The sequence below is a fragment of the Clarias gariepinus genome, chromosome 11 (assembly GCF_024256425.1).
Source record: "Clarias gariepinus isolate MV-2021 ecotype Netherlands chromosome 11, CGAR_prim_01v2, whole genome shotgun sequence".
NCBI classification, from domain to species: Eukaryota; Metazoa; Chordata; class Actinopteri; order Siluriformes; family Clariidae; genus Clarias; species Clarias gariepinus.
Genome location: NC_071110.1, coordinates 10,580,882 through 10,607,657, shown reverse-complemented (window position 1 = coordinate 10,607,657; position 26,776 = coordinate 10,580,882). Strand labels below are relative to the sequence as shown.

Here is a 26,776-nt window from a genome sequence, read left to right as displayed (position 1 = left end):
AAAAACAACTAAAACTTAAAATGTTAATATGATAAGAATCCTTTTCCTTTCTAGCTTTATTTTAAGTCAGGTCATGGGAACAAGAAAGAAAAGACAAGGGATTGTATTTAGAAATATATATTTTATCATCAAACAGAGAACAGAAGCAACAAATAAGTTAACATACATTTGTCCCACACGTGAGAATACAGCTGGATTGTTAAGTAACACCTAACTTGGTACACACCCTCTGCATGTGTTTATAAACGTGGAAAAATCTAGCTCAGAGTGACTGCCTGAAGATAACATGCCACTCGTTCCTTTGACGGGCTGGCGACGTTGCTTGTCAGTCTACAATCGTGACCATGATTTCAGTCACAATAAGAAAACAATACGATTAAACAAAAAAAATAAGAAAAAGGTGGGGTTTTCCCCTAACAACAACAATGTAAAAAAACAAACAAAACAAACAAAAAAACCTGTCCTTACTGTCGTCACTACGGGGTGTGTTATTTTTACTGGACATTAAACTAGTTTTAACCCCAACTGAAATACTGCAGTTCAAAATGCGATATTTTAATTATCTCCACTCTAAAACCACACCACGAGCCACTGCCGATAACTTCAACAGGAATTTTGACCACAGAGCTCAGGTCCTGAACGGCATCTCTCCTTCCTTCAGTCTCTGTTGGGTGAGAAATGACCCACGGCAGACTGTTCCCCAAAATCAGCCGAGCTCCTCCCGAGCTTTGCCCTGTTTGCGAGGCATCTTCTTGGTGCTGCTGTCTTCTAGCTCTTTGCTTTTGTAGTAGTGAGGAGCCACCTCTAAGAGCCAGCTACTGTCTATTTCAATCACCTGAAAGAGATGAGGAAATTAATAGAACAAAAACAAGAGAAGGAAAAAAAAAGGTGGCCTACAGGGCAAGGCTTGTCCAGGGCAATACGGGCAAGGATAGCAAATATTAGTAAATCCATTGTGTGTTCCTTTGGATTCTGTGGTTTCCTCCTACCTTCAAAAACAGGCCACTAGAACATGCCAATTCTATAAATGACACCTAGGTGTGAATGTGTGTGCAAAGAACTCTGCAATTAAATGGCATCCGGTTTAAGGTGTGTACTCCTATCTTACAGCCGGTATTCTCAGGATATGCACCTGATCCACCACGACCCTGACCAAGATGCAGAGGCTAATGGGTAGGAATGAATAAAGGAATAGTTACACCAAATAGCTTACACCAAAATATTACTTAAAATGTAAAGATGTCTGTCCGCCATGGTCCCGCCCCCACTTATGGATGGCAAAAGGGACATTACGTACCAGTGACAAAACCCACAATCATCATTAATCATACAGTAGTAGCACATTATGTCATTTTAAACAACACTAATTGCTTTAAAGTCTGAATTGCCTCTAAACCATCAGTGTTGTGTTTTAAGTTACAACACAGGGCTCTATCGCAATTTTTCAGTTTAATCCTGATAAGGACTGCTGTCAATCTGTAACCTATCCTGGGAAAACAGGCCTCAAAGCAGGAACACACCTTGAATGAGGTTCTAGATCACTCACTCACTTAGCATCCATCTGTATTTTAATTATCATGTTTCCGGGAGGTGGGAGACAAATAGAAAAACCAGAGAAAACCCACTTAGATGGAAAAAAAATATACAAACCTGCATATAGACAGAAATCTGAGGTCAGGATTGACCGTCAACCTGTGAACTGTGAGGTACTCTGCCCAGGTTAAACTTTAATAGCTTATGTTAAAGTCATAGAATCATCAAGACAGACCCTTACGCTGCACCAACACAGCATTATAAAAGACATCCAAAAAAAAAAAAAAACTCCAGTTAAAAGTAAAACTGTAGCACCATTTACTGGTCTGATGTGTCTTATCAATAATGCAGTAAGAACTAACTAATCAGCAAAAGAGGCTGTGCAATAAAACTCTTATAGTGTTCAAACATTAGTTTTTTCCTGCTGGAACCCAGCAGACCATCACAGCTGTAATATACCCTGAAGCTTCTACTCAGAAATGCGTATAAGAGTGTGGGCAAAGCACCTGAGGCTTAGACTTATACTCATGGGAAAAATAAAGTACACCCTCATTAACTGGCATGTTTTCATCAGGGCTAAATAACAAATGTGTGTTCCTCACCAACTTCTCTACACAAACAATTAACCTCAAGTGATGACAAAATCTCATATTTCAATATGTAATCCCTTTTTTTTTTCCAGAAAACGTGATCTGACCAGAAGAAACCATGTGAGAAAGTATACCCTTCCAACTTCTAATATCATTTAGAGTAATTAGCACCCAGGTGTAATGCAAATGATTGTTTAATCCTCAGGAAGTGCGACTACATCCAAAAACCCTTTTGGTAGATTGGTGTTCCAGAAAACTCTGAGGTCAAAGCAAATATCCTTTGTTCTTGGCATGAAAAAGGGATCTATTTATCTATTTATCTGAAGATCTGAGAAGCAACTGTTGTTGCTTATCAAGCTGGAAAAGATTATAGAGCTGACTTTAAACAATATGAAACTCACCCTTCTACAGTGAGGACTGTTACAAATGGACAGACTTCCAAGGAGTAAATGTCCCAGCAAATTCAGTCCAAGATCAAGCCATTAAATCAAGAGCTGAACAAGTAAGCTCAAGAAAATTATGATAATAAAAAAAAAGAAAAAGAAATTGTGGGCCAAAATTTCACCAAAATTGATGTGCAAGACTGATAAATTCCTACAGAAATAAACTTTACTTTAAGTTTACCCATAAAAAAAATACTATCGCCAATACTACGCGGTAGCTCAGTAGGTAGGCTGTTGAACTGTTGGGGCCTTAAGCATGGGCCGTAACCTTAAATTATTCGACTGCATCAAGTTCTTAAAACAATTGAGGTGATTTGAAATTCAGCCCCTGAGTGGCACTGTACAAGCCTGTGGAGGCAGTGTTATGATCCGGCTTTGCTTCACATTATGTGGCAATAAAATGAAGTCAGCTGACGACCTGAATGTAATGAATGGCCAGGTTATCACATCTAGGGACTTTAAATTAACAAATCTTAAAGCATGAGGAATAATTTTTAGACATTGCACCGTAATTAAAGCTAAAGGCGGTCAATGAAATCTTGAAGTGTGTGACTTTTTGCCTTGGCTGGGGAGTGTACTATAATAATTACTAAAGTAATTGATATTATTATTTTTATGGGTGTTACTAAAGGTGGTTCTACATATTACATAATTGAAGGGTGTATTAATTTTTCCCCACCCAGCTAGAGTATACGTTGTGAAAAAAAAAAGTATGACTACATACTGTGACCTGTTGTGTTTTCATGTTGCCTGAGGTTGGTTGTTTGTTTAAAGATATTGCTGAGACTTATTTAGGTCCTGATAAATAAAAACAGTACTAAAGGAAAGAGTACTTCCTTTTTCCCATGGAAAAAAACTGAAAAAGAATGCATAAAGAATAAACAATGCTGTGTAAAACGCAAATAAAATAAGAGTGACGTGATGATGGTAGAACAGACCTGTCTCATAAACTCCTTTGTGGTAAACACCAGCTCATGATAGATGAGCCAGCGTGGCTGTTCCTCAAATAACGAGCTGTTGGGGTGCACAAACACAGTTTGTTGATGTTTCACGGTCTTATAGCCTCCCTTGCTGAGACGGGACGTGTGATAGAAATACCCAGCAGTGATTGCCTACAAGATACACAATGAGGTACAAATGACGTAAAAAACAAAAGAGAAAGTTCTAAATGTTTAACAGGTTATGACAAGACTTATCTAATAAAAGTGTGAGTCAGACTATTTTAATCTCTTCTTTAACTTGAAGCAAACATTCCAGGAAAACATAAAAGTTTTTAAAAATAAGTAATTCGAGTCTAAAAAAGAAATTATGTATTTGAAAGTATTATTAAGTATTAGTCAGTTTGAATTGTGATGTAATATACAATAAGTTTTTTTTTTTAATTACCTTATTTGTCTCAACATCAAGAAAAACAAATGTGTCACCAAAATATCCAAATAATTCATTTGAGTTCATTACTAAGATTAGAACAACCCCAGCAGCATTCCAATGAGTTTTGTAGCTGCTCTAAAGGCAATATGCAGATGAACATAGCAGTATTCTCTGCTACAGAATATTCTTTATTCATTCCCTCCGGTGCTTCTTAACTATTTTACTCACTTTGGCATTTGTCATATTTAGACATTATATTTTTCCTTTAAACCCATTTTTGCTACCTTCTTTTTGATGACATTTTTTTTGCTTTATTCTTGAAATGAAAGAATGAAATAAAATGAAATATAACCTTCTTGCTTCGCCTTAATGTGAATACTATATATTGCTGTAGGTTTGTGTGTGTGGACACAAGTGCTACTAAATGAGAACATCAGAATTTAGGTAATGGCAAGGCAGTATAACACAGGCAATAAAAAAAAGCCATGCACCTATAAACACACATCGTCTCTGTGCGTGTGCGCACGTATGTTTGTGTGCACGTATGTTTGTGTGTACATGTTTCAGAGTCTAAAGATGGAAAGGGGGAAAAAACAGTGGAAAAACACAAAGGAAAAACAACTGTCAGAGAGTTAAGAAAGTGAAAGTTTGATACATTTGACTGCTTAATGACAGTGCAAAAAATTTATTAGATAAATAATTTATTAATTGATCGAATATTGATTAGTTGATTTATTGCCTGGTTGGTTGATTGGTTAAAAGAATATAAAATTAATTTAGTTGTTATATATTTTACTTAAGTATATGACGTTTACTGCATGAATTATTTTGTGCTAGACGTTTAGTCATTATTCATCCTCTGTGTTACAAGAGCTTTGACTACCTTGGGGATACCTTAGGGCAAATACCTTACGAATGCCAGTGTTGTCACCGTTGGCGCTGCACAATTCCACCTCAATTCTGTCCATCAACCCCTCCAGCTGCTCCCTCACATCACGTGCCCGCCTCATCGAGCGGAACTGGATGAAGTTTTCAAAACACCACTGGGTGGAATAACCGCTTTCTACCCACTACAAAAGAAAATGAAGAGAGAGGGAGAGAGAAAGAGAAAGGAAAAAACAGTTAAATAAATGTGATTTAAAATTGACCTCAGTCTATTTGTCTGCTAAGTCAGTACTAAGTGATTGTCATTAAGATTAGTATGTTACTGGTTCTTGATACTACTTTCGAGGTTTAAAATGAATAAACTGAAAATGTATCAAATCTGCACGTCTTGTTTGTATGTAAGTAGATCAAAACAATGTCATGTCAGACAAATTGTGCCATTATATCAGTGCCATTATATCAGGGATTTTTATTGCAATTCTTTAAATATCATGATTTCATAAAAATCTCAATTTGATATAAAGTTTTCTCATGGTTTTCTTACAATTTTAAGATGTTTAACCTTTAAAAAAAAGTTGAGTTATACAGTAATTTAAAACTTTTATACCTCAGCTTTATTTTACTGCTTCAAAACTGTAAAAAACTTTTTATTCATTCCATATACCATTAGTTTTTCTGCTTAAAAACCAAGGACGGCATTTCACCTACCTACAAACTACCTTCACAAAAAAACGGTTTAAAATTTAACTTAAATTAAATGAAAAGAAAAGCTACATTTTACTAAGCAGCATGTACCTCTGTTATGTCATCAGATATAATTGTTATTTCTATACAAACTTAGCAAATAATTCACGCCCATTAAATAGGATGCTATTGCGTAAAGGCCCGCAATTTTCTAGAATATTCATGTTCAAGACTCGTAATGAGTGGGTTTGAGACGGAGTCCGGAGAAAAAGGCAGATCAGAGGTTTTTTTGTGTTTTTTTTTTCTTTCGTGTGTGACTTTTAAAAATGTAACGCAATAAAATTTGTTCCTGTTGGAGGACACATCCGAGGCATATTGGTCATGAATGATCAAGCTGAAAAATAGACAATACAGAGTTCTGGTCACTGACCGATACCGGTTCAACTGTATAATAAATGTTCAAAATAATTTGTGGGGAAATCATTGGCGGTACGTGAATCGCCCCACTAAAGAATTGTAATGCATAACTCTAGCGATTATTTTCCGCCATTTCTAGGGTCCAACACAAGCCGTCCGAAATCAGTACTTCATGTCATCAAGGAACTAGAAACTTATATATGGTGACTGGAAACTAGAAACTATGTGGTCATACTATAACAGTATTGATGCAACCCAAAAGCTTTTTGGAAATGTCAAGCATGAAGTATCAAAAGGAAACCTTATCTTCTAGACGATCCGAACAATGAAAATAGTGTTGTTGCTCCATGTTCATGTCATTATGAGACAGCAAAAAAATAAATCTCCTGCTATAGTTCCTGATGTAACAAGTCAAACCAGTTTCATCAATAACACATACAGTCGCTGCTATGGCTGGCATAAGGAAGTAAAAACCTTCCGCTTAATAACACCACCTGAGTGTAAACATTGAGGAGCATCAGATGGTCTCCTCCTGGCACCACGAAGTTCATCCGGGCATTGTCCGCATGCACCACTTTATCTTTTGGTCTGTAAAAGATGGAGTTGTTGACGGACAGCATGGCGCCGATAGTCAGCACCTCCTCTGTGCATTTATACCTGAGACAGATGAAATAAAATGACAATGAAGCATAATCATAGTGATGGATTATTTGATAGCTTTGTGAGAAACATGAGTGTAGACACTTACTGTTCAGAGGCCAAGATCATCTTACTCAGCATGGGGTCAACAGGAAGCTCAGCCATCTTCCTTCCCAACTAGTACACGGCAACAGAACTATGTTATTCACTTTGTACACAAATGTCACATGACAACTCACAGAATCGCATTGTCTATTTATCTACTGAAAGCCTTAACTGTAAACACCAGTTATTGGTTGTGCAATGTCTAAGGTCAGAACACAATGCCCCAGTTTTATTTATTTTAAACACTGGTGTCTACAAACTTCTGCAGTCTTGTTTATGATGCTAACCACAATGAACTGAGACAAAAATAATTTTTAGGGAGGGTTCGAGAGCTGGGTTCAATGATGGCGCAATTGCATCACTTGTGACTATGAGTAGCACCTTTGTACAGAGTAGACCATGTGTAACTTGAAGGACCTACGTCAATTATGTCCACTTTTGCATTGCTTTTGGTACAGCCTCTGCATTCAGATCAATTTATTTTTTACATACCCTTTCATATTTTGTAGTTGGATTCACAGATTTAGTTTTTCAGATCATTACCATTGATTAATTTAATAATTAAGATATATAAAAAAATAAATAAATGTAAAAATTCAACAGCCCTATGGCATTTGTCTTTACTACAGCTCATTTCGTTAGACTAAAGGAGCGCTGACATACCTTAGTGAGTTCTCCAAGGTGGTTAAGGGCACCCAAGGCGTAGAGCTGCTCAAGAGCCAACACCAGGGTTTCGTGTGGAGGAGGGTCCATGAAGTCAAAATGGACCAGGTCGTTTATGCCTGTCAATCATTCAAACAGGTACCGTACAATTATTTAGAGATCACGCAAAAACAATGTTACAGAAAATACATATCAGTCCATGCAGTCAACTAAAATACACTGTTATTATCATTATTATTATTAGTATTATTATTATTATTGTAAAATTACATAATCCTGTGCTGCTGAGTATTTAAAAAATGATGAATTTATATAACTGAGTAAACTGTTCCATAGACAATATTGATGAATGTCTGTCTGGTCCCAAAAGTAAAAAAAATTAGGTAATCTTTGCCCAAAATAATTCTTTGAAATGTTTAGTAGCAAGTAATGCACCCAATCAAGTTTAACAGGCATTTCAGACATGTGCTTCTAAATTAAGCTTCATTTTGTTTTTTTACCCGCTCTACCTCTAGTTCCTGCATGTCTTGCATGCACATGGAGACAATCAGCAAGTTTACGAAAGAATGCTAGAATGGCGCTGTTTCGTGTTATGAAGCTAAAAGTGTGATGATGCAACATTGTGATAAAGCGGAACTGGAGCATCTATGACTCAGAGAAGTTAAACAACAAATGAGAAGTTCGATATGACCAAACTGATCAAAATCATCCACAGGAGACCTGATTTATGTGAACTTATGTGGTAGCTATGACATTTAAATACTTGCTTAAGGTAAAACAAGACAAACTTCAAGTGATATAAAATACTACTCCATGAAGTAGATGGTGTTTCACGTCATACCCAGACTCTTTAGGAGCAGGACAACGTTGCCCAGGTTGGTTCTCTGAATTTCAGGAACTGTGGATTCCTCCATCTCGTGTTTAAAGGCCCAGGCTGTGTAGAGTCTGAAACATTTGCCCGCAGCCACTCGACCTGCACGGCCTGCCCGCTGATTGGCTGAGGCCTGTCAGGGGAAAAAAAAAAAAAAGCTTTAACAGGACTATTCAACATAAAGTAAAACAAAACAAACCAACAATAAGGTCAAACAATCCAGACATATTTGGTGTCCAAAATCTGTGGCTGGAGCTATAAGGTTAATGCGGCTAAAATTAAGTTGTTTTCCTCCAATTTATGTTTGTCATGTAAACTGAGTGTGATCACTACACGTTATAACACAATAATAAACACAGTTGCTAGTGCTTTAGCAAAACTGAATTTAAATACATGACTGAAATAATTAAAGTTGATTTGAATTTAAAAATTGTACTACTTATCAAATGTTTGTACACAGCTTCTAATTCCATGGTCTTTCCTGATTTGTACTTCTTTCTACATTGTAAAGCATCTAAAATACATTCGATATGCTCTTTAAAGCCTTCATAACGGCTCCAATCAAGGTTAATTGTTAATTTTTGAAACTGGTGACTCTAAATGAACTTCTCCTCTCCAGCAGAAGTACGTTTTGGTCTTGCTTTCCTGTGATAGCCTTGATGAGAGTCAGTCTTATCATGGTGCTTGATGGGTTTGCAAATGTCCTATACCTGTATTTTAAAATAATAGACAATTTTACTATGAGAATGTCTATATGGTGCAACTTATAAGACTTTGTCTGTGACAGCAGTGACATGTGAGTGAAGTAGAGGGAAAAAACATGACTGAATTTGCAAGATGCTTTTAGATAAATCCTGGAGCGACAGTAGAGAGCACGGAGCACTTTTTGTTTGGCTCAGAGACGGGGACATTTCAGTGTGGCTTGAGGTGAGTAAATGAGGATTTACATGTACAGTTTGTGCAATGTTTAGGTGTTTAACTATTAGCTTGTCCTAACCCTGCGTAAGACCATGTGGACGCATGTTAATATCGTCAGTGCAACTATTTTCATTATTTATCAAAAAGCACTTTTGTTGAACAAACAAAAAAAAGTTTTAGCTTTTTTAAAAAAAGATCTCTTTACCCGTGAGCATGGCGTAACAATCAGCGACTCCATCCCTGTTCGAGCATTGTAGCTCTTCTGTTTGCAGAAGCCTGGGTCGATCACATAGATGATGCCGTCGATAGTAAGAGAGGTTTCTGCAATGTTTGTGGCTACCACAACCTGAAAGAAAACAAATAAATAACAGGTTATTATATATTATATTTAGCAAGATTTTCCAGTTACAGTGTAATTATTTCTGTAATTATTATAAATCACCCATCGACAATCATATCAATAAGAAATAATAACCATTACAATCATGCTTTCATGCATTTCAGAAACACACGATATGTCAAACCCTGAGACAGCAGTAGTCCTGTCAGCCAGAAATCTGAGGCTATAGTAGGCTTAAAGTATTCAAATAGCGATTTGGATATAACCGCCCTGTTGTAATTAACATGTACCCACTGTGGCCTCAGACCTGCATATGAAGCTTAATTAATTCTTACATGGAGACTCTAAAAGAGTAGATGGAGTGTTAGTGTAAGTACCTTACGAGCTCCAGGGGGCGTGGGGTTAAAAATCTTAGCTTGCATGTCTGAGGGCAGGTTGGCATAGATAGGAAGGACAATAAGCTCAGAGATCTTTGAGCCAAGCCTCCTACACCTCTCCTGCAGAAGCTCACAGCACGCCTCAATCTCTTCCTACAACACACACAATCTGCTTTTAAAAAGAGATCCAAGGTACAGTGTATAAATCACAACTAATTTCAGGAGATCTGTGTAGTGTAGTGTTTGTTTATCCTGCGCCAGACTGACCTGTCCAGTGAGGAACACAAGGACGTCTCCAGGAGGCTGCGTCACATGTATCTGTAGCACCGATACCACACACGCCTCCAGATAATCAGCCTCAGGAGCCTAGTCACACATATCGATCAAGTCTAAATCATGCAAATAGACCATTCATAGAGCTAATATGTATATAAATTGACCATTCATAGAGCTAATATGTATACAAATTGACATCAGAGTAAATGAGTGCAGTCATTGCACAGATCGTACCTTGGTGTAGTAGATGTCGACAGGAAACCTGCGGCCCGGGATCCTGAACACAGGAGCATCATCAAAGAAACTGGAGAAACGCTCTGTGTCCAGGGTAGCACTAGCAACCAGCACCTTCAGGTCCGGCCTGAAGCGTGCAATGTCTTTGATCAGCCCAAACAGTATGTCTGTATGTAATGTCCTCTCATGAGCCTCGTCAATGATGATCACGCTAAAGAGAGGAGAAAAAGAATACAGATTCAGCAATGTAGAGGTTATGACTGAGAATCATACAGTACTTTTAAGACATGAGATTTTGATATTCTCACAAAACTGGCTTTTACTGTTTTTAGCTATTATTATTATTATTTTTAAATCATGCAAGCAAGAAATCTTGCTATGAAATAAAGGTTTGCCAAAACTGAAAAGTGATCACACTATGGCAGTCTAACATTACGTATCTAGTAGTAGACAGTACATAAATAAAGCTCTGGTAAAATGTTGATGCATGCGCTTCTGTTTGCATTACGTTTCAACCTGTGAAAGTGACACCAAGGCCACTAATATTAGTCTTAGCCTTAATACAGAGTCACAGAAACAGTTTTATACATGGCACATCAGTGACAACTACCAACCAGTGAGAGCGTAGTCCAACATGTGCTTCTAACCAACGGATTTAACGCCACCGACCGCATCTTTTCGAACTCTCTATACCTGGCCAACCTGGTTTGGCTACAGATGTCTGTAGCATCACCTTGGAATTAAACTGGCAATATCTGGATGATAGTGTTCAGGTAATTTTACTGCTACACCACTCAGGAGCTCTACAACAACCATATCAACCACTTGTCTGTTTACCCACATGCACCATTTCTCATCAGGCATCAACTTCAGCCACTATGCAGCGACACGGATGGACTGTATTTTATAAGTGTACCAAAAATGAGATAAAAAGCAGACTGCGTACTTTTTGGTTTGGTCTAATGTGAGTGAATGTTTCAGTACAGGACGTATATAAAACATTAGACTGGCTTGTGCAGCCAGTGCAACAGATATTATCAAAAAAATACAAAATGATCATAAAAATGTGTATTAACATTATGTTACTGTTTAAGATAATGAAAATATCATGAAATTCTGGCTGAATGTCTCATCTCACCTGTAACTAGCCAAGTCGGGCTCTGTTAGGAACTCTCGCAATAACATTCCATCAGTCATGTACTTGAGCACTGTGCGTTCTGAAGTGCAGTCCTCAAACCGGATACTGTATCCCACCTAAGAAAGAAAATAAGATAACGAGCCAGCCTTAACACACGAATATTACAGTTAAAGTCATATTTCTGCGTCACTGTTTCGAAGTCAACCGTCAAGATTTATTGTACAACAAGTGACTCACTAAATACAGGAACTGAAAACCCCACAAAACCCGTGGTACATGTTACAGGTAGTCCCTGACTTACGAACATTTGAGTTACGAATTTCTGCAGATACGAACGGACCACAGTTCTACTTCAGGTTCAACCACGGAAGTGGATCAGCGTGTCGGGGATGCGGGAGAAATGAGTTGGCCTCGCCAGTTTTAATGAATCAGTCCAAAAGCACAATGATAGAAAATGGCTGTCCTGTAAAGTTGTCCTGATTGTGAATTTTAAAAACAGTTCAATACTGTGGAAAATTGCTCAGAGACAAAATGGCGTCCAGGATTCCACTGTTACATTTGTGTGAGATTTATTTGCTTTAGTGTCAAAGGCTCACTTTGTCGGACTTGAAAACAATTCGGACTTATAAACGAGCTCCCAGAAGGGAACTTTCATAAATCGGGGACTACCTGTAATTTCCAGTATACTCACCTCATTCCCTAGCTTCACCGCCACTTCCTGAGCCACTCTAGCTGCTACAGACATAGCTGCTACTCTGCGAGGCTGGGTACACCCCACCTTCAAACCTCCTCTGGTGTAACCCTAAAGACAGATACACAATGACACCCAAAACTGATACATGAAAAATGCAGAAAACAAATGATGGGCATTGATTTGGATTAAAAAGTCACTAATGGGAAAGTATCCCATTCTACAGTAAATACTTACGTCCTCCATGAGGTACTGAGGAATCTGTGTTGTCTTGCCCGAGCCAGTCTCACCCTCGATAACCAGGATCTGGTGGTCTCTGATGGCCGCGAGGAGGTCCTCTCTGTAGGGGAATATGGGCAGGCTGCGTCTCACTTCCTGGATCGACTGCTTTTGTTTTTCAGCCTGAGAAAGCTCAGGTTCAGAATCCTGTCAGCGATCAGAGTGAGAGGAAACATAAATACATATAAAAAATACAACAGGCAGTAAGTATCAGTATAACAGGCTGATAGGATTTTTAACAAAACCTTAAGTTTGACTGATTTTCACAATGAACATAAATTTAAAAATTCCATAAATATGATACACCACAGTGAATCTGAATTCTGATTGGTCAGAAGGTATTGATCAGTTTTCTGTCATCACGCCTGTGAGAGTGCGTGCTGGCTGCAATGGAAAAAAAAAAAAATCACACGCTTTTCTAATACGCTTTATACTGTACATATGGTATCGGTACATATGACATTCCACAGTAAAGGATTTAAGAAAGTGTTATTCTTGCGATGGAGTTGTTTGACTAAAGAGAGACATTTCTGATGTAAACATTATTGATAAATAAAGCCTTAAACAAAGTATGACTAAATTAAAAAAAGATCCTTAAATAATAGCTGCTCTAAACCCAATCTTTTTTTTTATGAAATTTTTTATCACTGATAGGCGTTGCATTTTACAGTGAAGGACTAAACTTATTTATTAGGAATGGGACTCACCAGTCACCACCCGATACACTATGATCACTGTATTTAGGTGGCAATATGATTAATACTGCAATTGTTTATGTATTGTGATTTTATAAATATCATGATTCAATATAAAAAAACAATTTTAGACCTTGAAAATATTTCAAGTGTATCGTAAATCAAACATTTATACATTAGCTTTCATCACCAGCTTCACAACTGAGTTGAATGTAAGTGAATGTACTGTAGTCCACGCCTTATGTTAATTTTCTCACTTAAAAACCAAGGGCAACCTTCAAAATAAATAAACTTATACAAGACAAACAAGAGTTCAACATTTAACTACAATTTAAACAAAAAGCTACATTTTATATAATTATATTCATATTGATAATTATTATTTCATTTCATTACAATTTTATATTTCATTATAATATTAATAATCATAAATATTTCTAAACAAACTTGGCAAATATTTACTCCTACCACATGGTATGCCAGTGTGTGAATAGTGTAGAGTGTACCACCTGTTATAAAAAAAAAACTGTTATGTTTTACCACCTCAAATGCCTCCTAAGTCTTTACTTTTGATAATGTAACGCCATAAAATGTGTTTCTGTTGCACTACTTGAAAGCTCATGCACCCGATGCAAAATCTTATATCTGAACCGAACTGGAGTGATGCCTGATCAAGCTGAAAACTAGCCGATTCTGGTCACTGGCTGATCAACCGAAGCGCATCTATTAATATCTAGAAGTTAATGTGAAGAAATGCAATTCATAGCTAAATAAATTTTTCCACAATCAGTTATTTATGTACCAACCTTGTCAGCGAGCGTTCCTTTCATAGTGATAGCAGTGCTCACAAAGTCAATCATCTCATCATCTTCTAGCACTAACTGGTATTTATCTTTTTCCTCCTTCATACGCCGCTCTCGTTCCTCTCTGGCCCCGAACTTTAGTGTGGCTGTGGCGACCCGTGCCTCCTCCCACCGCCCCTGCTCACCCCCACCCTCTCTGGGTTCCTCATCAAACTCCAACTCCATGTCCCTCTGAGGGATGTTCTGAGGGTGAGAGCAGAACCGTTAAGACAACAAAGTAAGAATAAAAAATATATAATAATTTTTTATTCTCAAACTTAAAAAAAAAAAAATCTACTTTACATGTAATTCAAACTTTGTGACATTACTTTATTGCGTATCTCCTCGGGCATGTAGTAGCGGTTTTTCCTCTCTTCCTTCTCCTTTGCGCCAGCTTTCTTATAGTCTCGAGCCAGGTCTCTGACCTTCTTCTTGTAGTCCAGTTCTCGCTTTTCACGTTCTGTGAGAGCATCACCAGCAAAAAGGTACTCCTCATCATTAATCTCAGCCTCCAGGTCCTCCAGCTTTTCCTGCTCACGTTTGGTAAGGTATTCACGCCGCGACTGTTTACGCAGCTCTGGCAGCTGTGAAAGAAGATGCAAGAACATACATGTTTATGTTGTTTATTACATACAGTGGAACCTCGGATTGCGAGTAACGCAGTTTGCGAGTGTTCTGCAAGACGAGACAAGTCTTGGTTTACGAGTACCGAGTATCCCGTATTACGCATGAGCTTCTTGTTTTAATGCCGTGCATCACGTAATCACAACTGAGATAATGTTTTTTTTCTCTCTTGCGCTTCAGAATTGTGGGTAATCGTCTCCCCTGCTGGGTCTTGGTGCGCGTCTCTTACTGGTATAATCAACATCCGTGCACGTGTGTACTGTTTACTATAACATTGTGACCACGTTGTGTAAAACATATTTTATTTTGTGTTTGTTTGCATGTGTGTACAGCGCGTGTGTACTGTATATTATAAACGTGTGTAAAGCAAAATAAAGTCTCATTAGACAATCTATATGCTATCTGTTTCACCCAATTGCGGAAGGGATCCCTGTTGAGTCTGGTTCCTCTCAAGGTTTTTTCCTATTACCATCTCAGGGAGTTTTTCCTTGCTACTGTCGCCCTCGGCTTGCTCACCAGGGACAATCTGACCATTTTGATTCATACACATTTACATTCCATAAAAACTTAAATAATTCTTTTGATTATGTAAAGTTGCTTTGCGACAATAACAATTGTTAAAAGCGCTATAAATTTTTTTTTATTGAATTAGAGAGGTTAAAGATCCATTTTCTCTCTCTCTCTGTATCAGCCTGAAGTTATGTGTGCACGCGCGCTATTGGACACCATGCCCCTTCACACACACACTCTTGCCTTTACAGACTTCATCGTCTTTCGCGATGTTCCTTGCTTATTTTTCCAACAAAACAGTCTCAGTTTTGGGTGTCATTGTTTGAGGAGCTAATCCCTCCTCTTCTTCCACCTTATCTCCACACACACACACACACACACACACACACACACACACACACACACACACACACACACACAGAGCGCCTGAGTGCAAAAACGGAAATACTGTACTTATTTGTCAGGATTTGTTTTTTACTTTTTAAAGGTAAAGTGCAGGTTAATTTGTTTTATTTTCACTTTAAATTTTGTATGAATTATTTTTATGTAGTTATTTTTTGGGCTGTGAAACAAATAATTGGAGTTTCAATTACTTCTTATGGGAAAATTTGTTTTGATTTATGAGTGTTTTTGGAATACGAGCCCATTTCTGGAACGACTTATGCTTGTGATCCAAGGTTACACTGTACTTCATTACACTCTTTTTTTTAATCCTTTTAACACAGACATTACAGGTAAATAATGTAACATGGCATGTAAGTAGGAAGCATTTAAAGGCAAAAGCTTTTGTGGATTCTTCGGTAGACTGTACATGAACATGCAGGACAGGGTGAAAGTAGAAATTTATTACCATTCTCCTCTTATCTTCTTCAGCCATCTTTAGTCTCTTCTGCGCCTCCTCATACGCCTGAACAGAAGACAGATTAAGATTTCGTTATATGACACATGATCCTAAAGGTTTTTTGTTTTTTACTTTTTACATTGATTCTACCTTTTTGTCATTTCTCTCAAGTATGTGCCTCGTCTTCTCTTTGTCCCTTTGCTTCACTCGTTCTGCAAAGGCATCCCTCTCCTCCAAATCCTGCAGTCTTTCTCTCTCTTCCTTCTCCCACTCCTCTTCCTCGTCATCTTCCTTCTGGCTTTTCTTCTCCTTGTGTAAAGATGATTTGCTGGTGAAGAGTGGAGAAAGTGTGATACGGATGAATAAAAAGAAAAAGCTATTCAAATAAAGCTCCTAGGATTAACTGACTTGACAGAATGTACTTTTATTTTTACTTTTTTTTACACCAATATTAAATAAACAAAATAACAAAATTTTGTTTATTTATGAACATGTTCCACCCACTAGACTGAACTCCATATGTTGCACATTAGTTAACACTCTTGGGACAATGCTATGCAATCATGTACCGATCCACTACTGAGCTGAGAGGAGCCTAAAAAATTTAAGGGGATAGAACGAGGTTTAACTGTTAACTAAATGTACGTAGGATGACTGCTGTACATGTACATTTATTTGCTATGCTAAACCAATGTAGAAAAGGGATGCATTAAAGCAGCATGTCAAAATGCTCCATCTGAGTTATTAAACAGACATCACGTCTCAAAACTTATTTGTCATGTACTAATTTACACTGCTATTCAGTACCATAACTGAAAACAGTTTTCCTATTACAGTTACATGTTTAAGTTTTAAAAGCCTCAGCATTTTTTTTTTCATTTGAAGCAGATCATCACAACCAAGTAAACAGCAGAAAGGACAAACAGAGCTTGGCAGTCTGTTTAACACTGCTGGTCACCTGATAAACAGAGATGTTTTGTCTCTGACGTGGCAGCAAGTGGCTACAATTTTGAATCTTTTAGTCAGTTTCAGATGACTATGAGATAAGCAAGCGACATAGATACGTTGTGCATGTGAACAATGCGGTTCATGTAGGAGCTGCGTGACATAAGCATGCTGAGGTATCTATGCCTTTTTTTTTTAACTCAAAATGAATTATGGCAGCAATGTGTAATTTTATGCTTCCTCTAGAAATGTCAGTATTCGCACCACCATTGGTTATTTCATGTGACTGTCAGAAGAGAGCCAAAGAAAATGGTTGGCTGGAGATATTGTACATAAACACTAAAGCACTGTAAAAACCACATACACTGGCTGCATTATGGGAAGAGCAGTCAAGTATCATGCAAAATCCCTGTGGAGACTCTAGGCAATGTTGTCTGGATGCTATATATAATTAATAATTTAAAACTGTAAAGTTGGCATATCTATACCCTAAAGATATTTGCAAAAAAAATAATTTAGGGGAAGATAAGATGAGTAATAGAACACATCAGGATGTTTTTTTTTCTTCTAGAATTTTTATCCGCCTGTTTGTTTGTGTAGGCATCATAAAAACTGCTGAACGAATTTTAATGGGGTTTTCCCAGATGTATTTGGCCAAGCTTGAAGTAACATATAGGCGATGTACATTTTTAAAAACGCTCTTGTATTTAATTAAATTAAGGTCACAAAGAAAAATTATTAAGTAAAAACACAGTAATTCAAATATTTGGTGTGAAACTCTTTGCTTGATAATAATCAGTAGTGTTAGATACAGACTTGTGCAGTTTTATAAGTAAAACAGCTGTTAGGTTTAACTGAGTGTGTCGGAGAATATGTCTGAGTTCTCCTGGTAACTTTGTCACACTCACTCCTTTCTACTCTTATGCAAATCCCCCAAGCCTACATTAAGTTTTTGTTTTCCATTTGAAAACTGGTCTGTCATGTAATATGTTGCTTTCTTTTCAGGTGTGCAAATATTCTTCTGTAATGTAATGTATTAATTAACTTTTAAGGAACGTTTGGAAATAGTCAGTGTTTTGTACATAATTATGCAGACTTGACAGACAAAAAAAAGAGCATTTGTACTAAATATAACACAGTGCCTAAGACTTTTGCACAACACTGTGCATGTAAATTATATATATATACACACACACACACATTCATTTTTTTTCTCTATCCTCTCACCTCTTCTTTTGATCTTCCTCACTCGACAAGGGACTTTCTTTTCTTTTTTGCCTAAGGTGCTTCCTCTTTTTTCCTCTGTCCTTGTCTCTACTCTTCTTCTCCTTCCCTGCTTCTTTGGATGCCTCTCCATCACTGTCACTGTCCTCTAACAGAGTGTAGGTCTTGTTCTTTCTTTCCATCTCAATCACCTGTCGCTCGATGGCTCTTGATGGTTTTTCTACCACCTGTTTCTTTGGAACCTGAACAGAAAAAAAAACAGAATAATTAAAACTATGGCTCTGTGGCTGTATTAAGCAGTTTCTCTGATTGTGAGACATTGTACCTTGTTGTATAACTCATTAGCAAATGCAGTTACTCTCTGGTCAATGTCGATGGTGCCGGTCTGTTGCAGACGAGCCACGAAGTCCTGTGGGGCGGAGGATTTCTGTGCCAGGCCGATCATAAACTGGGCCACGTATCTGTCACTTAGGCCCAGGATCTCATGGAGCCTGTCGCTGACCCACTGCTCCAGATTGGCCATGGTGAATGCTGCAATATAAAAAAATAAATATAATAATATAAACAAACAGTTGGATTAAGAAAGTATTAGTGCTGCATGATTAATCACATAAAAGCTGAAATTGCAATATGGACCTGTGCAATTATTTAATCACGAAAGGCTGCAATTCATTACTGATAATATACACATAGGCAGGAATTTAAGTACCATTTGTCAACTTATTAAGTATCTGTTTATTTTTAAATACATTTGAGGTGATAAATTAGCATTAGAAGACATCCTATTAATGGGATCATTTGTGCCATTACTTGCTGTTAACCAAAATAAATACGTTTGAATATAAAACAGTACATTTAATGGTTAGATAATAGCAGTTTTATAGCAGTCAATTATTAGAGATGGGGAGAAAAAATGTGATTAAATCAAGAATCGTGATTAACATTTAAAAAAAAATTAAAATTGTGACAAAAGGGAGGGGGGGGTTGTCGAATTGGGATATTTGTAAAACTTAAAAGAATTACAATTTTAATCGAATTGGCACCTAGGTATCATGATTATATCGTTTCAGGAGATGACTTGTGATCCCCAACCCTTTTGATTATATTTCGTTAATGTTAGATAATAAAAGCATTTTCCAATAGTTTGTCAGTTAAAAACTAAAGAGCAAATATCGCGAGACATATCGTGCACCCTAAAAACACCCTAAGTATCGCGAGATTTCCCTCATAACATATATAATTCTGTGAAGTACACTGTGAATGTCTACAGCATTCACAGTTTAAAAAAACAAAAACACAGAGGCAGTTGCACTACCTAAAGAGACGCCAAAACACACAACAAAACACGGGGTAAATTACACCTACTGTAACTGTAAGCAATTTACCTCTAGCAAATTATCCTGATTTAACAACAAGCTAACCGCTAAACAGTTCAAACGAGACACCTCGTCTAACCTAACCTGCATGTAAAATAATTACGAAGTGTATTCAACTCATATCCAAACTAGCTATTAAAAAAACATTAAAAATTAATATGTTTATAGAATAAAGTTCCCACATCTCAGGTTAGCCCTTGCTGTTCACGCGCTCCTCCTTCGTCCGTGATGTTTACTTCCGGGTTACGATTGGTTCCGGTGCGCGGCAAAATAAAAGTCTTCATACTACGAAGGTCAGTGTGAAGAGTGCACAAGAAAACACAATGTCTGTGTAAATGTGTAATTTAGAGTTCTCCCTCTGGTTGCATCCCATGTTCATTTACTTGTCTTTAGGTTTTACATATTATATTTGGCACTTGACATATTCCTTAATTAAAGCAAATCAGTGCACATGCATGGATCACAGGATAAACAAGGAGAAGCGAAATGTTTCGCCTTCTGTTAAAACAAACTAAAACAACCTTAAACAGCCATTTAAAGCAAGAAGTAATTTAGCATATTACTTCTAAAAATTTGATAAAAATTGGTGCCAATCCATCGCAGGGCAGACACATACAAAATCACACGCTCATTCACACACTATGGCCAATTTGGAAACAGCAATTTACATATGGAAGGAAACCGGAGAAGCTGGAGGAAACCAACCAAACATGCGGAGAACATGCAAACTCCATGCACACACACCTGAGGCAGAAACAAACCCAGACCCTAAAGGTGCAAGGTGACACTGCTAACCATTAAGTCGCCATGCCAAGTTCAGTTTGTTAAACGTTAAACAACTATACAAACATGACTGAGCAAAAAAACATTTTAAATAAGTGTCACATATGCAAAGAAATAGCACAAATACACATTTCTTTTTGTTTTCAGGTGTTTCTATAACGAAAAAAAAGATAATAATAATAATATGCTCTTTTTGAGAGATAACTAATACAAATATATTCCCCCTTTTAGTGCTTCTGTACTGAGAGATCTTAATGTTCCTTTGTCCAATGTGTGCAATATCATCAAGAAGTTTACAGCATATGGCACTGTAGCTAACTCCCAGGACAGAGAAGCAAAATTAATGAAAAATTACAACAAAGGATTGTTCGAATGGGGGATAAATGACCCTGATTATCTTCTAAACAAATTCAAGCTGATTTGCAGACACAGAGTAAAACAGTGTCAGCTCGCACTATTCATTGCCATCTGAATAAAACGGGGCACAGCAGCTGGGAGAAGGCATCCTTTAAATCTGAATGACCTGGAGCAGTTTGCAAAAGAGTGATCCAAAACTCCAGTAGAGGGGTCTAAGAAACTTATTCATGGTTACAGGAAGGGATTGATTTGGTGCTACCAAATAATAAGTTAAGGGTGCCAATAATTTTATCTAGTGCATTAAACATGTGAGTACCAAAACATTTGGCACTGCAACAATTTTCTGATTTGAACAGAATTGCAAGGGTGCTGATATTTTTGGCCATTACTGTCTATATTATATTATATTCCCTGCAAATCAAAGCAGGTAAATTTTTTAAGGCTTCTACTTATATGTGCTTATTTTTGTTTAAAAATGGCTACCCTATCTTTAAAAAATTAAGGGAAGTGATGTTTAACTCTGATCCGCCACAACCTATAAGAAAGCAGAAGAGAAACATGCAGCTTCAGGCTCAGATGTGATGAGATTGCCTGTCAGTGAGCCTCATTTCACTTTTCTGCATCAATCTGAGCCAACCTGTGTCACCTGCTTTGACTTTCACTCTCAGTTTGCACCCAATGTGCAAAGGAAAAAAATCATTTCAGTTTATTAACTTTGGTGACTTTGCAGGAGATCAAATGATGAAGAAAAGTCCTCATTTATTGCTAAATGTGATTGTTTTAAGTGTTATATTTGTGATTGCAGATGGATATCGACCCGTCATTATAGTTCATGGATTATTTGATGGGCCAAGACAGTTCATCAAGCTGGCCAGCTTTATCAATAAGGCAAGTAAATAATTTCTTTCATATTTGTTTACTATAAATAATTTACTGGTCAGGGACACTTGTGATTTATAGGCCTGATTAATTTGAATGAATTTATTTGTACTGATATTTAGTTGAATCTACTTTTCTATATTTAATTACAATACTTAATTTTGTGATGCCTTGGCATTGCACTAAATTTGTGATTATGCCAATAAAACTTGTAAAATTTATTTGATTGAACTGACAAAGGGGAGAGAGAATTTTAAATGTATCTTTACATGATGATGAAAAAACATTTGTTTGTTCCATATGAAGAAAAATGTATTAAGGTTTTTGCAACAACAACAAAAAAAGACTTAGAAAAAATACACAAATTTCTATGGGGTACTTATACTTAAGAAAAGGAAAACAGAAAAGTTAAGTACTTGTTACAGTAATTTTGATTTGCTTGGTAAAAGTTTTTATTGATCTTTTTTTTGAATGCTGCCAGCTGGGGGCGTTATAAACACTATTGGCAAGTGCATGTGCCTATGCCTTGTTACTGAACATGCAGTACATGTGAAGTTTAAGCCACACTGCCTGATGTAAAGTGCAACTATGCCACACTAACATGTCAATAATTCTTTTGCCATAGCAACACTATTATTATTTTTTTAAAGGTTTAGCATTGCTGTCATCTTGACATCATTCTAAACAAACTTGCTTCCAATCCATTAGAAGGCATATATTAAAGGTTTGATAAAGGTGTGTTAAAATGCAAACAACCCAAAATGCTGACTTCCTGTTGGGCAGAGATGAAGAACGTGGTGGTAAAAAGCAATATTCCTACCACATTGGGTGTGTATGTGAAACTGGATGCCCCCTGTTGAAAAAAGAGCCTCAGCACCAAGCCAGAAATTCTGCTCAATGTGGCAAGTTTTGCATAGCAAGCATTTAAAAAGGCCAAACTTGATGGTCAAAATTATGTTGCCACCACTGTTTACATGCAACCTGACACCAGTTCATTTTTTTTCACCTTTCAGTTCTGAATGAAACTCTGCATCTTCTCCTTTTTAAATTTTTTTTTTAAAGACTCACCCAGGGACCAATGTGACTACAATAGACATGTATGATGACATGGCCAGCCTGAAGCCTCTGTGGCAGCAAGTCCGGGGTGTCCAAAAATCAATTGGACCTATAATGGAGAACGCAAAAGATGGCATCCATCTCATCTGTTTCTCACAAGGTCTGCCTCACCACCACCTCATCACCTCTATTTCCTGACATTCCTAACTACTAACTTTGTGAGCAAAAATATAACTTACTAACTTTAATTTATCCTTTATTTGTATACATTATTCTTTATTTTAATTACATAAATCTGGATGCATTTTTTCATACATTTCATATACTTATAGGAATACTGTAAATAATACAAAAGATAAATAGTATACCTGAGTTTAAAAAGGTCAGGTTTAAAAATTGGGTGTGAGGAATGTTTTAAGACATAAAAACCTTTACATTATTCTTGAATTTGTGTATACGTACATGCAGTGGTGGCCGAAAGTATTAAGACAACATATGCCATCCATTATAGTTCTCCCTGTGCAGAAAACAGGTGATTATACTAATTAGCTTTAGCCTATCTGGCTAGGAAAAAAAATTTGCTATGTGGCAATGGTCTTCAGCTTTTGGACCGATGATCTGAGACGACATCTAACCTAAACCCAATAAAAAAAACTGTTGGACAATGGTGAAGAATTCAGTAGCTGCTAAGAAAACATTTTATGTACAATACCATCAGGAAACAATTAATCAGGCATGGACTGAGTGAGTGACAGAGTACTGCAGACGTCTTTTTGACTCTATGCCCAGCCAGATCTGGCAGGTTTTGAAGGATAAAGGACTTTATGCTAAATATTGATTGTTGTAGAGCATTTTCAGTGCAAATTAACAAACTACTCTTATCTTGATTATCATTAAAAAGAGGAAGAATGTCATCAAAACATTGAATTTCATTTCTGTGGATACAGAAACCCCGCCTATGACATCAAAAACTAATGCTGGATAAGACTTATGCTTTTTAAAAGTTAACAAAACTGTCATTATCTATCGATAATATAACAAGTTTGATTTTATTTTGGTACTTATAGTGAGGACATGTTCATCCTGACTTTAATAATTGACTATAAAATCTCTGAATCGAATCTCTATGTTCAAATGAAACAATTCTGCAGGGGGTTTGGTATGCCGTGGAGTTATTGCAACACTTCCCAGGCACAATGTCCACTCCCTGATCTTCCTGTCATCACCGCTGTCTGGCCAGTACGGAAGTGAGTACAGAATCTCGTCATAGTCAAAAGTATACTATTTTTTTTATTGTACAGTACGTTCAAATGGAACACTTTTATTTTAAACAGTTACATCATACCTGAGGCATGCCTTTCCTGACTGCTTTAGGAAGCTTGTTTATCAACTGTGCTATAACATCTTTGGACAAAAGATCTCGATCTGCAACTTCTGGAATGGTAAGGGATTGAAATGAGGCCTTTTGCTGTTTTGTTTGTATTTTAAAGCACTCAGTGCTTTATATATATTTTCTCATGCCCATTGTCTAGCTCACACTTCCTGACACTCCCCCCCCACCCCCATTATTTTTTTTGGTCTGTACTTATACTTTAGATCCACACCAGAGAGAGAAGTACTTGAAAAGCAACAAATATCTTGCCCCACTGAATGGTGAGATCAACCATCCCAATTTGACAGGTATTCACACTTTGAAATATATTGTGTAAGAAAAGTTTTATATGAAAAAAAAAATCTGTTTGGAAAACATTACAGTACCCTTTTCATTTTACATTGTTTTTTGATACTGTTTAAACCTGCAAGTGGCCTAAAGCCATGTTCTTAATCTTGCCGCTGTTTATAGCATGGCGAGAACACTTTTTGGATATTAAGCAGTTGGTGCTGATTGGAGGACCAGATGATGGCGTCATTACACCCTGGCAGTCAAGGTATCAAGCTTTATATTTAACTGCATAAAGGAGAAGAATGTTCAGCATGTTGCACAAATAATTGCACAAATTTGACTTAGTTAATACTATGAAGATGGGATTAGTCACATTAACAGTCGTGTAATGTTCAAGTTATAGAATAAATGTTTAAAAGGGTTAAGCTGAGTTAGGACTTGGTAGACCAGAATAAATATGAGAATTTCAGAAAGTGATGTGAAGATTTGGAGGGCTTATATACAGCAAAGCATTTTGATAACATATGATTCCAGCGAAAAAATTCTAAAGATGTGCATGCCTGGAAAAATTCATGTGTGAATCAAGATTCTTTTTCTTTCTCTTTCCACACAACAGTCAATTTGGATTCTATAACAGCAATGAAACTGTGGTTGAAATGAAACAACAGGATGTAAGCTGAAGCAAAAATTTACACGTAACCTATTTATATGATCAGAGTATTAGTCTGATGCCTGCATTGGTAATCTATTTTTTTTCTTTAGTGGTACCAGACGGATGTGTTTGGACTGAAGACACTTGACTCCAGAGGAGACCTGGCCCAGTGTGTTTTCTCAGATGTTGAACACATTAACTGGCATTCAAATTTCACTGTGTACGAAAATTGTATTGAGAAGTGGCTCACATAAGTAAGAGAAATTGTGACAACCATGAACCATGACTGTTACCATTCTGCATTCACAGTTTTACAGAAAAATGTCTGTGCTTGTGCATATACTGTACATCGACTATCCTTTAAATGACGACTATCTGATTTGATTTAGCTATTTATAAATTATTTACAATGTAAAAGAGAGAATTTTAACTGGATGTCAAACATACATATTGTTTTCCACACTAGACAGATGAAGCTTGTTGTAAAAAATAAAAAATTATATTTGTGCAACTACTTCCTGTTATTGTTTTACCTACACTAGTATGTTGCATTAGTTTTTTTTATAACCATTTCCGTACCTCAAGTGGACAAAACATCTTGATAAAAAGTTGTTGAGCTAGTTTATCCTGGGCTAAACATATATGTTGTTGATGTGACTGATGTAGAAAAATGTAAGAGTCATTTTATAGCACTGCTAAAAGCTGAGATCCAATGATTACATTCTGCCATCAATAATAATCTAATGTTGTTGTTGTTGGTCTTTCGGCAAGGGGTCGCCACAGCGGAATACCCAGTCCGCATTCCAAGTTGGCACAGGTTTACGCCGGATGCCCTTCCTGACGCAACCCTCCCATTTTTATCCGGGCTTGGGACCGGCACTGCATCCAGTGGCTGGGGTTTGGGCACTGGCTGGGAATCGAGCCCTGAAAGGAAGTATTTCTGGCTATCTGGCGGGCGAATTTGTGGCTTTACCCCAAAAAGTGCCAGCTATTGCAGCAAGACCGCTTTTCTGGGTCACGTAATTAGTGCTAAAGGGATTGCTACCGATCCAGCCAAAATTGCTGCTGTAAAGAATTGGCCCGAACCTGTAAATGTGTCGCAGTTACGGACTTTTCTTGGGTTAGCCTCTTACTACCGCCGTTTCATGAAAGACTTCGCCACGATCTTAAGCCTGCTGAACGAGCTAACGAAAAAGAACCAACCGTTTCACTGGGACATTGTGTATGCGCGTGCTTTCACTCAGTTGTGTGAAGCTTTGGTCACGTCTCCCGTTCTCAATTATCCGGATGCATCTCACACGTTCATCCTCGACACGGACGCAAGCGATGTGGGGCTGTACTGTCTTAGGCTTCCGAAGGCAAAGAGCGTGCTATGGCCTACTTCAGCTGCGCGTTGTCTGGACCCGAGATGAATTACTGCGTCACACGATGGTCGTCACGGCTTTAAAACATTTCTGGGCGTACTTATACGGGCAACCCTTCTTGCTGCGGACTGTCACGCTTCGCTAGTTTGGCTGCTCAGTTTTAAAGGGCCCAAGGGGCAGCTAGCACATTGGCTCGAGCGGCTACAAGACTACAGTACAGCTTCACCATTCAACACCGAGCAGGAAAACTACACGCTAACGCCGACGCTTTATCCCGCTGGCCGTGCAGCAAAGCGCGTTGTCGGTACTGTGAGCAGGTTGAAGAGCGCGGGTGCGATTGCGACGTAGACCAATCTCCGAAACCATCGATCCAGAGCATTCCCCCCACGCAGTCCTCCAGACTCTCTGGCGGTGATCAGCCGTCCGAGCCGGTGTGCAGCCGAGGTTACTGCGTCGTCTAGGGCATCACCCATAGTCGCTTTGCCTGTGCCACAGCTGGACCGTGATCAGC

General features: G+C 37.6%; 2 protein-coding genes across 2 annotated transcripts; one reads left to right on the top strand and one right to left on the bottom strand.

Moving 5' to 3' along the window:
* Positions 1-101: 101 nt before the first annotated feature.
* Positions 102-19,752, bottom strand: dhx16 (DEAH (Asp-Glu-Ala-His) box polypeptide 16). The gene is made up of 21 exons (XM_053507250.1): positions 19,694-19,752; positions 18,461-18,666; positions 18,139-18,377; positions 16,117-16,294; positions 15,976-16,032; positions 14,321-14,575; positions 13,956-14,195; positions 12,413-12,601; positions 12,176-12,286; positions 11,485-11,600; positions 10,347-10,557; positions 10,104-10,202; positions 9,837-9,989; positions 9,325-9,465; positions 8,172-8,334; positions 7,331-7,449; positions 6,672-6,739; positions 6,418-6,580; positions 4,846-5,007; positions 3,505-3,678; positions 102-835 (listed from the first exon to the last, which is right to left on the bottom strand). Exons 2-21 carry the CDS (start codon positions 18,656-18,658, stop codon positions 707-709), a joined length of 3,165 nt encoding a protein of 1,054 aa, XP_053363225.1. The 5' UTR covers positions 18,659-18,666; positions 19,694-19,752; the 3' UTR covers positions 102-706.
* Positions 19,753-21,225: 1,473 nt separating this feature from the next.
* Positions 21,226-25,409, top strand: ppt2a.2 (palmitoyl-protein thioesterase 2a, tandem duplicate 2). Its single transcript, XM_053507457.1, has 8 exons — positions 21,226-21,539; positions 22,593-22,746; positions 23,738-23,833; positions 23,921-24,028; positions 24,183-24,266; positions 24,430-24,514; positions 24,866-24,920; positions 25,012-25,409. The coding sequence occupies exons 1-8, from the start codon at positions 21,330-21,332 to the stop codon at positions 25,153-25,155; spliced, it is 936 nt and encodes a 311-aa protein (XP_053363432.1). The 5' UTR covers positions 21,226-21,329; the 3' UTR covers positions 25,156-25,409.
* Positions 25,410-26,776: the final 1,367 nt, after the last annotated feature.

Coding starts and splice junctions, on each gene's coding strand:
- dhx16 (XM_053507250.1), bottom strand. CDS start 18,658: ATGGCCAATCTGGAGCAGTGGGTCAGCGACAGGCTCCATGAGATCCTG. Junction 11,601..12,175: donor CGGTGAAGCTAGGGAATGAG/GTGAGTATACTG, acceptor TTTCTTTCTTAG/GTGGGATACAGTATCCGGTT. Junction 10,558..11,484: donor CCCGACTTGGCTAGTTACAG/GTGAGATGAGAC, acceptor TCCTCTCTTTAG/CGTGATCATCATTGACGAGG.
- ppt2a.2 (XM_053507457.1), top strand. CDS start 21,330: ATGTGCAAAGGAAAAAAATCATTTCAGTTTATTAACTTTGGTGACTTT. Junction 21,540..22,592: donor TGGCCAGCTTTATCAATAAG/GCAAGTAAATAA, acceptor TTTTTTTTAAAG/ACTCACCCAGGGACCAATGT. Junction 24,267..24,429: donor CAACCATCCCAATTTGACAG/GTATTCACACTT, acceptor CGCTGTTTATAG/CATGGCGAGAACACTTTTTG.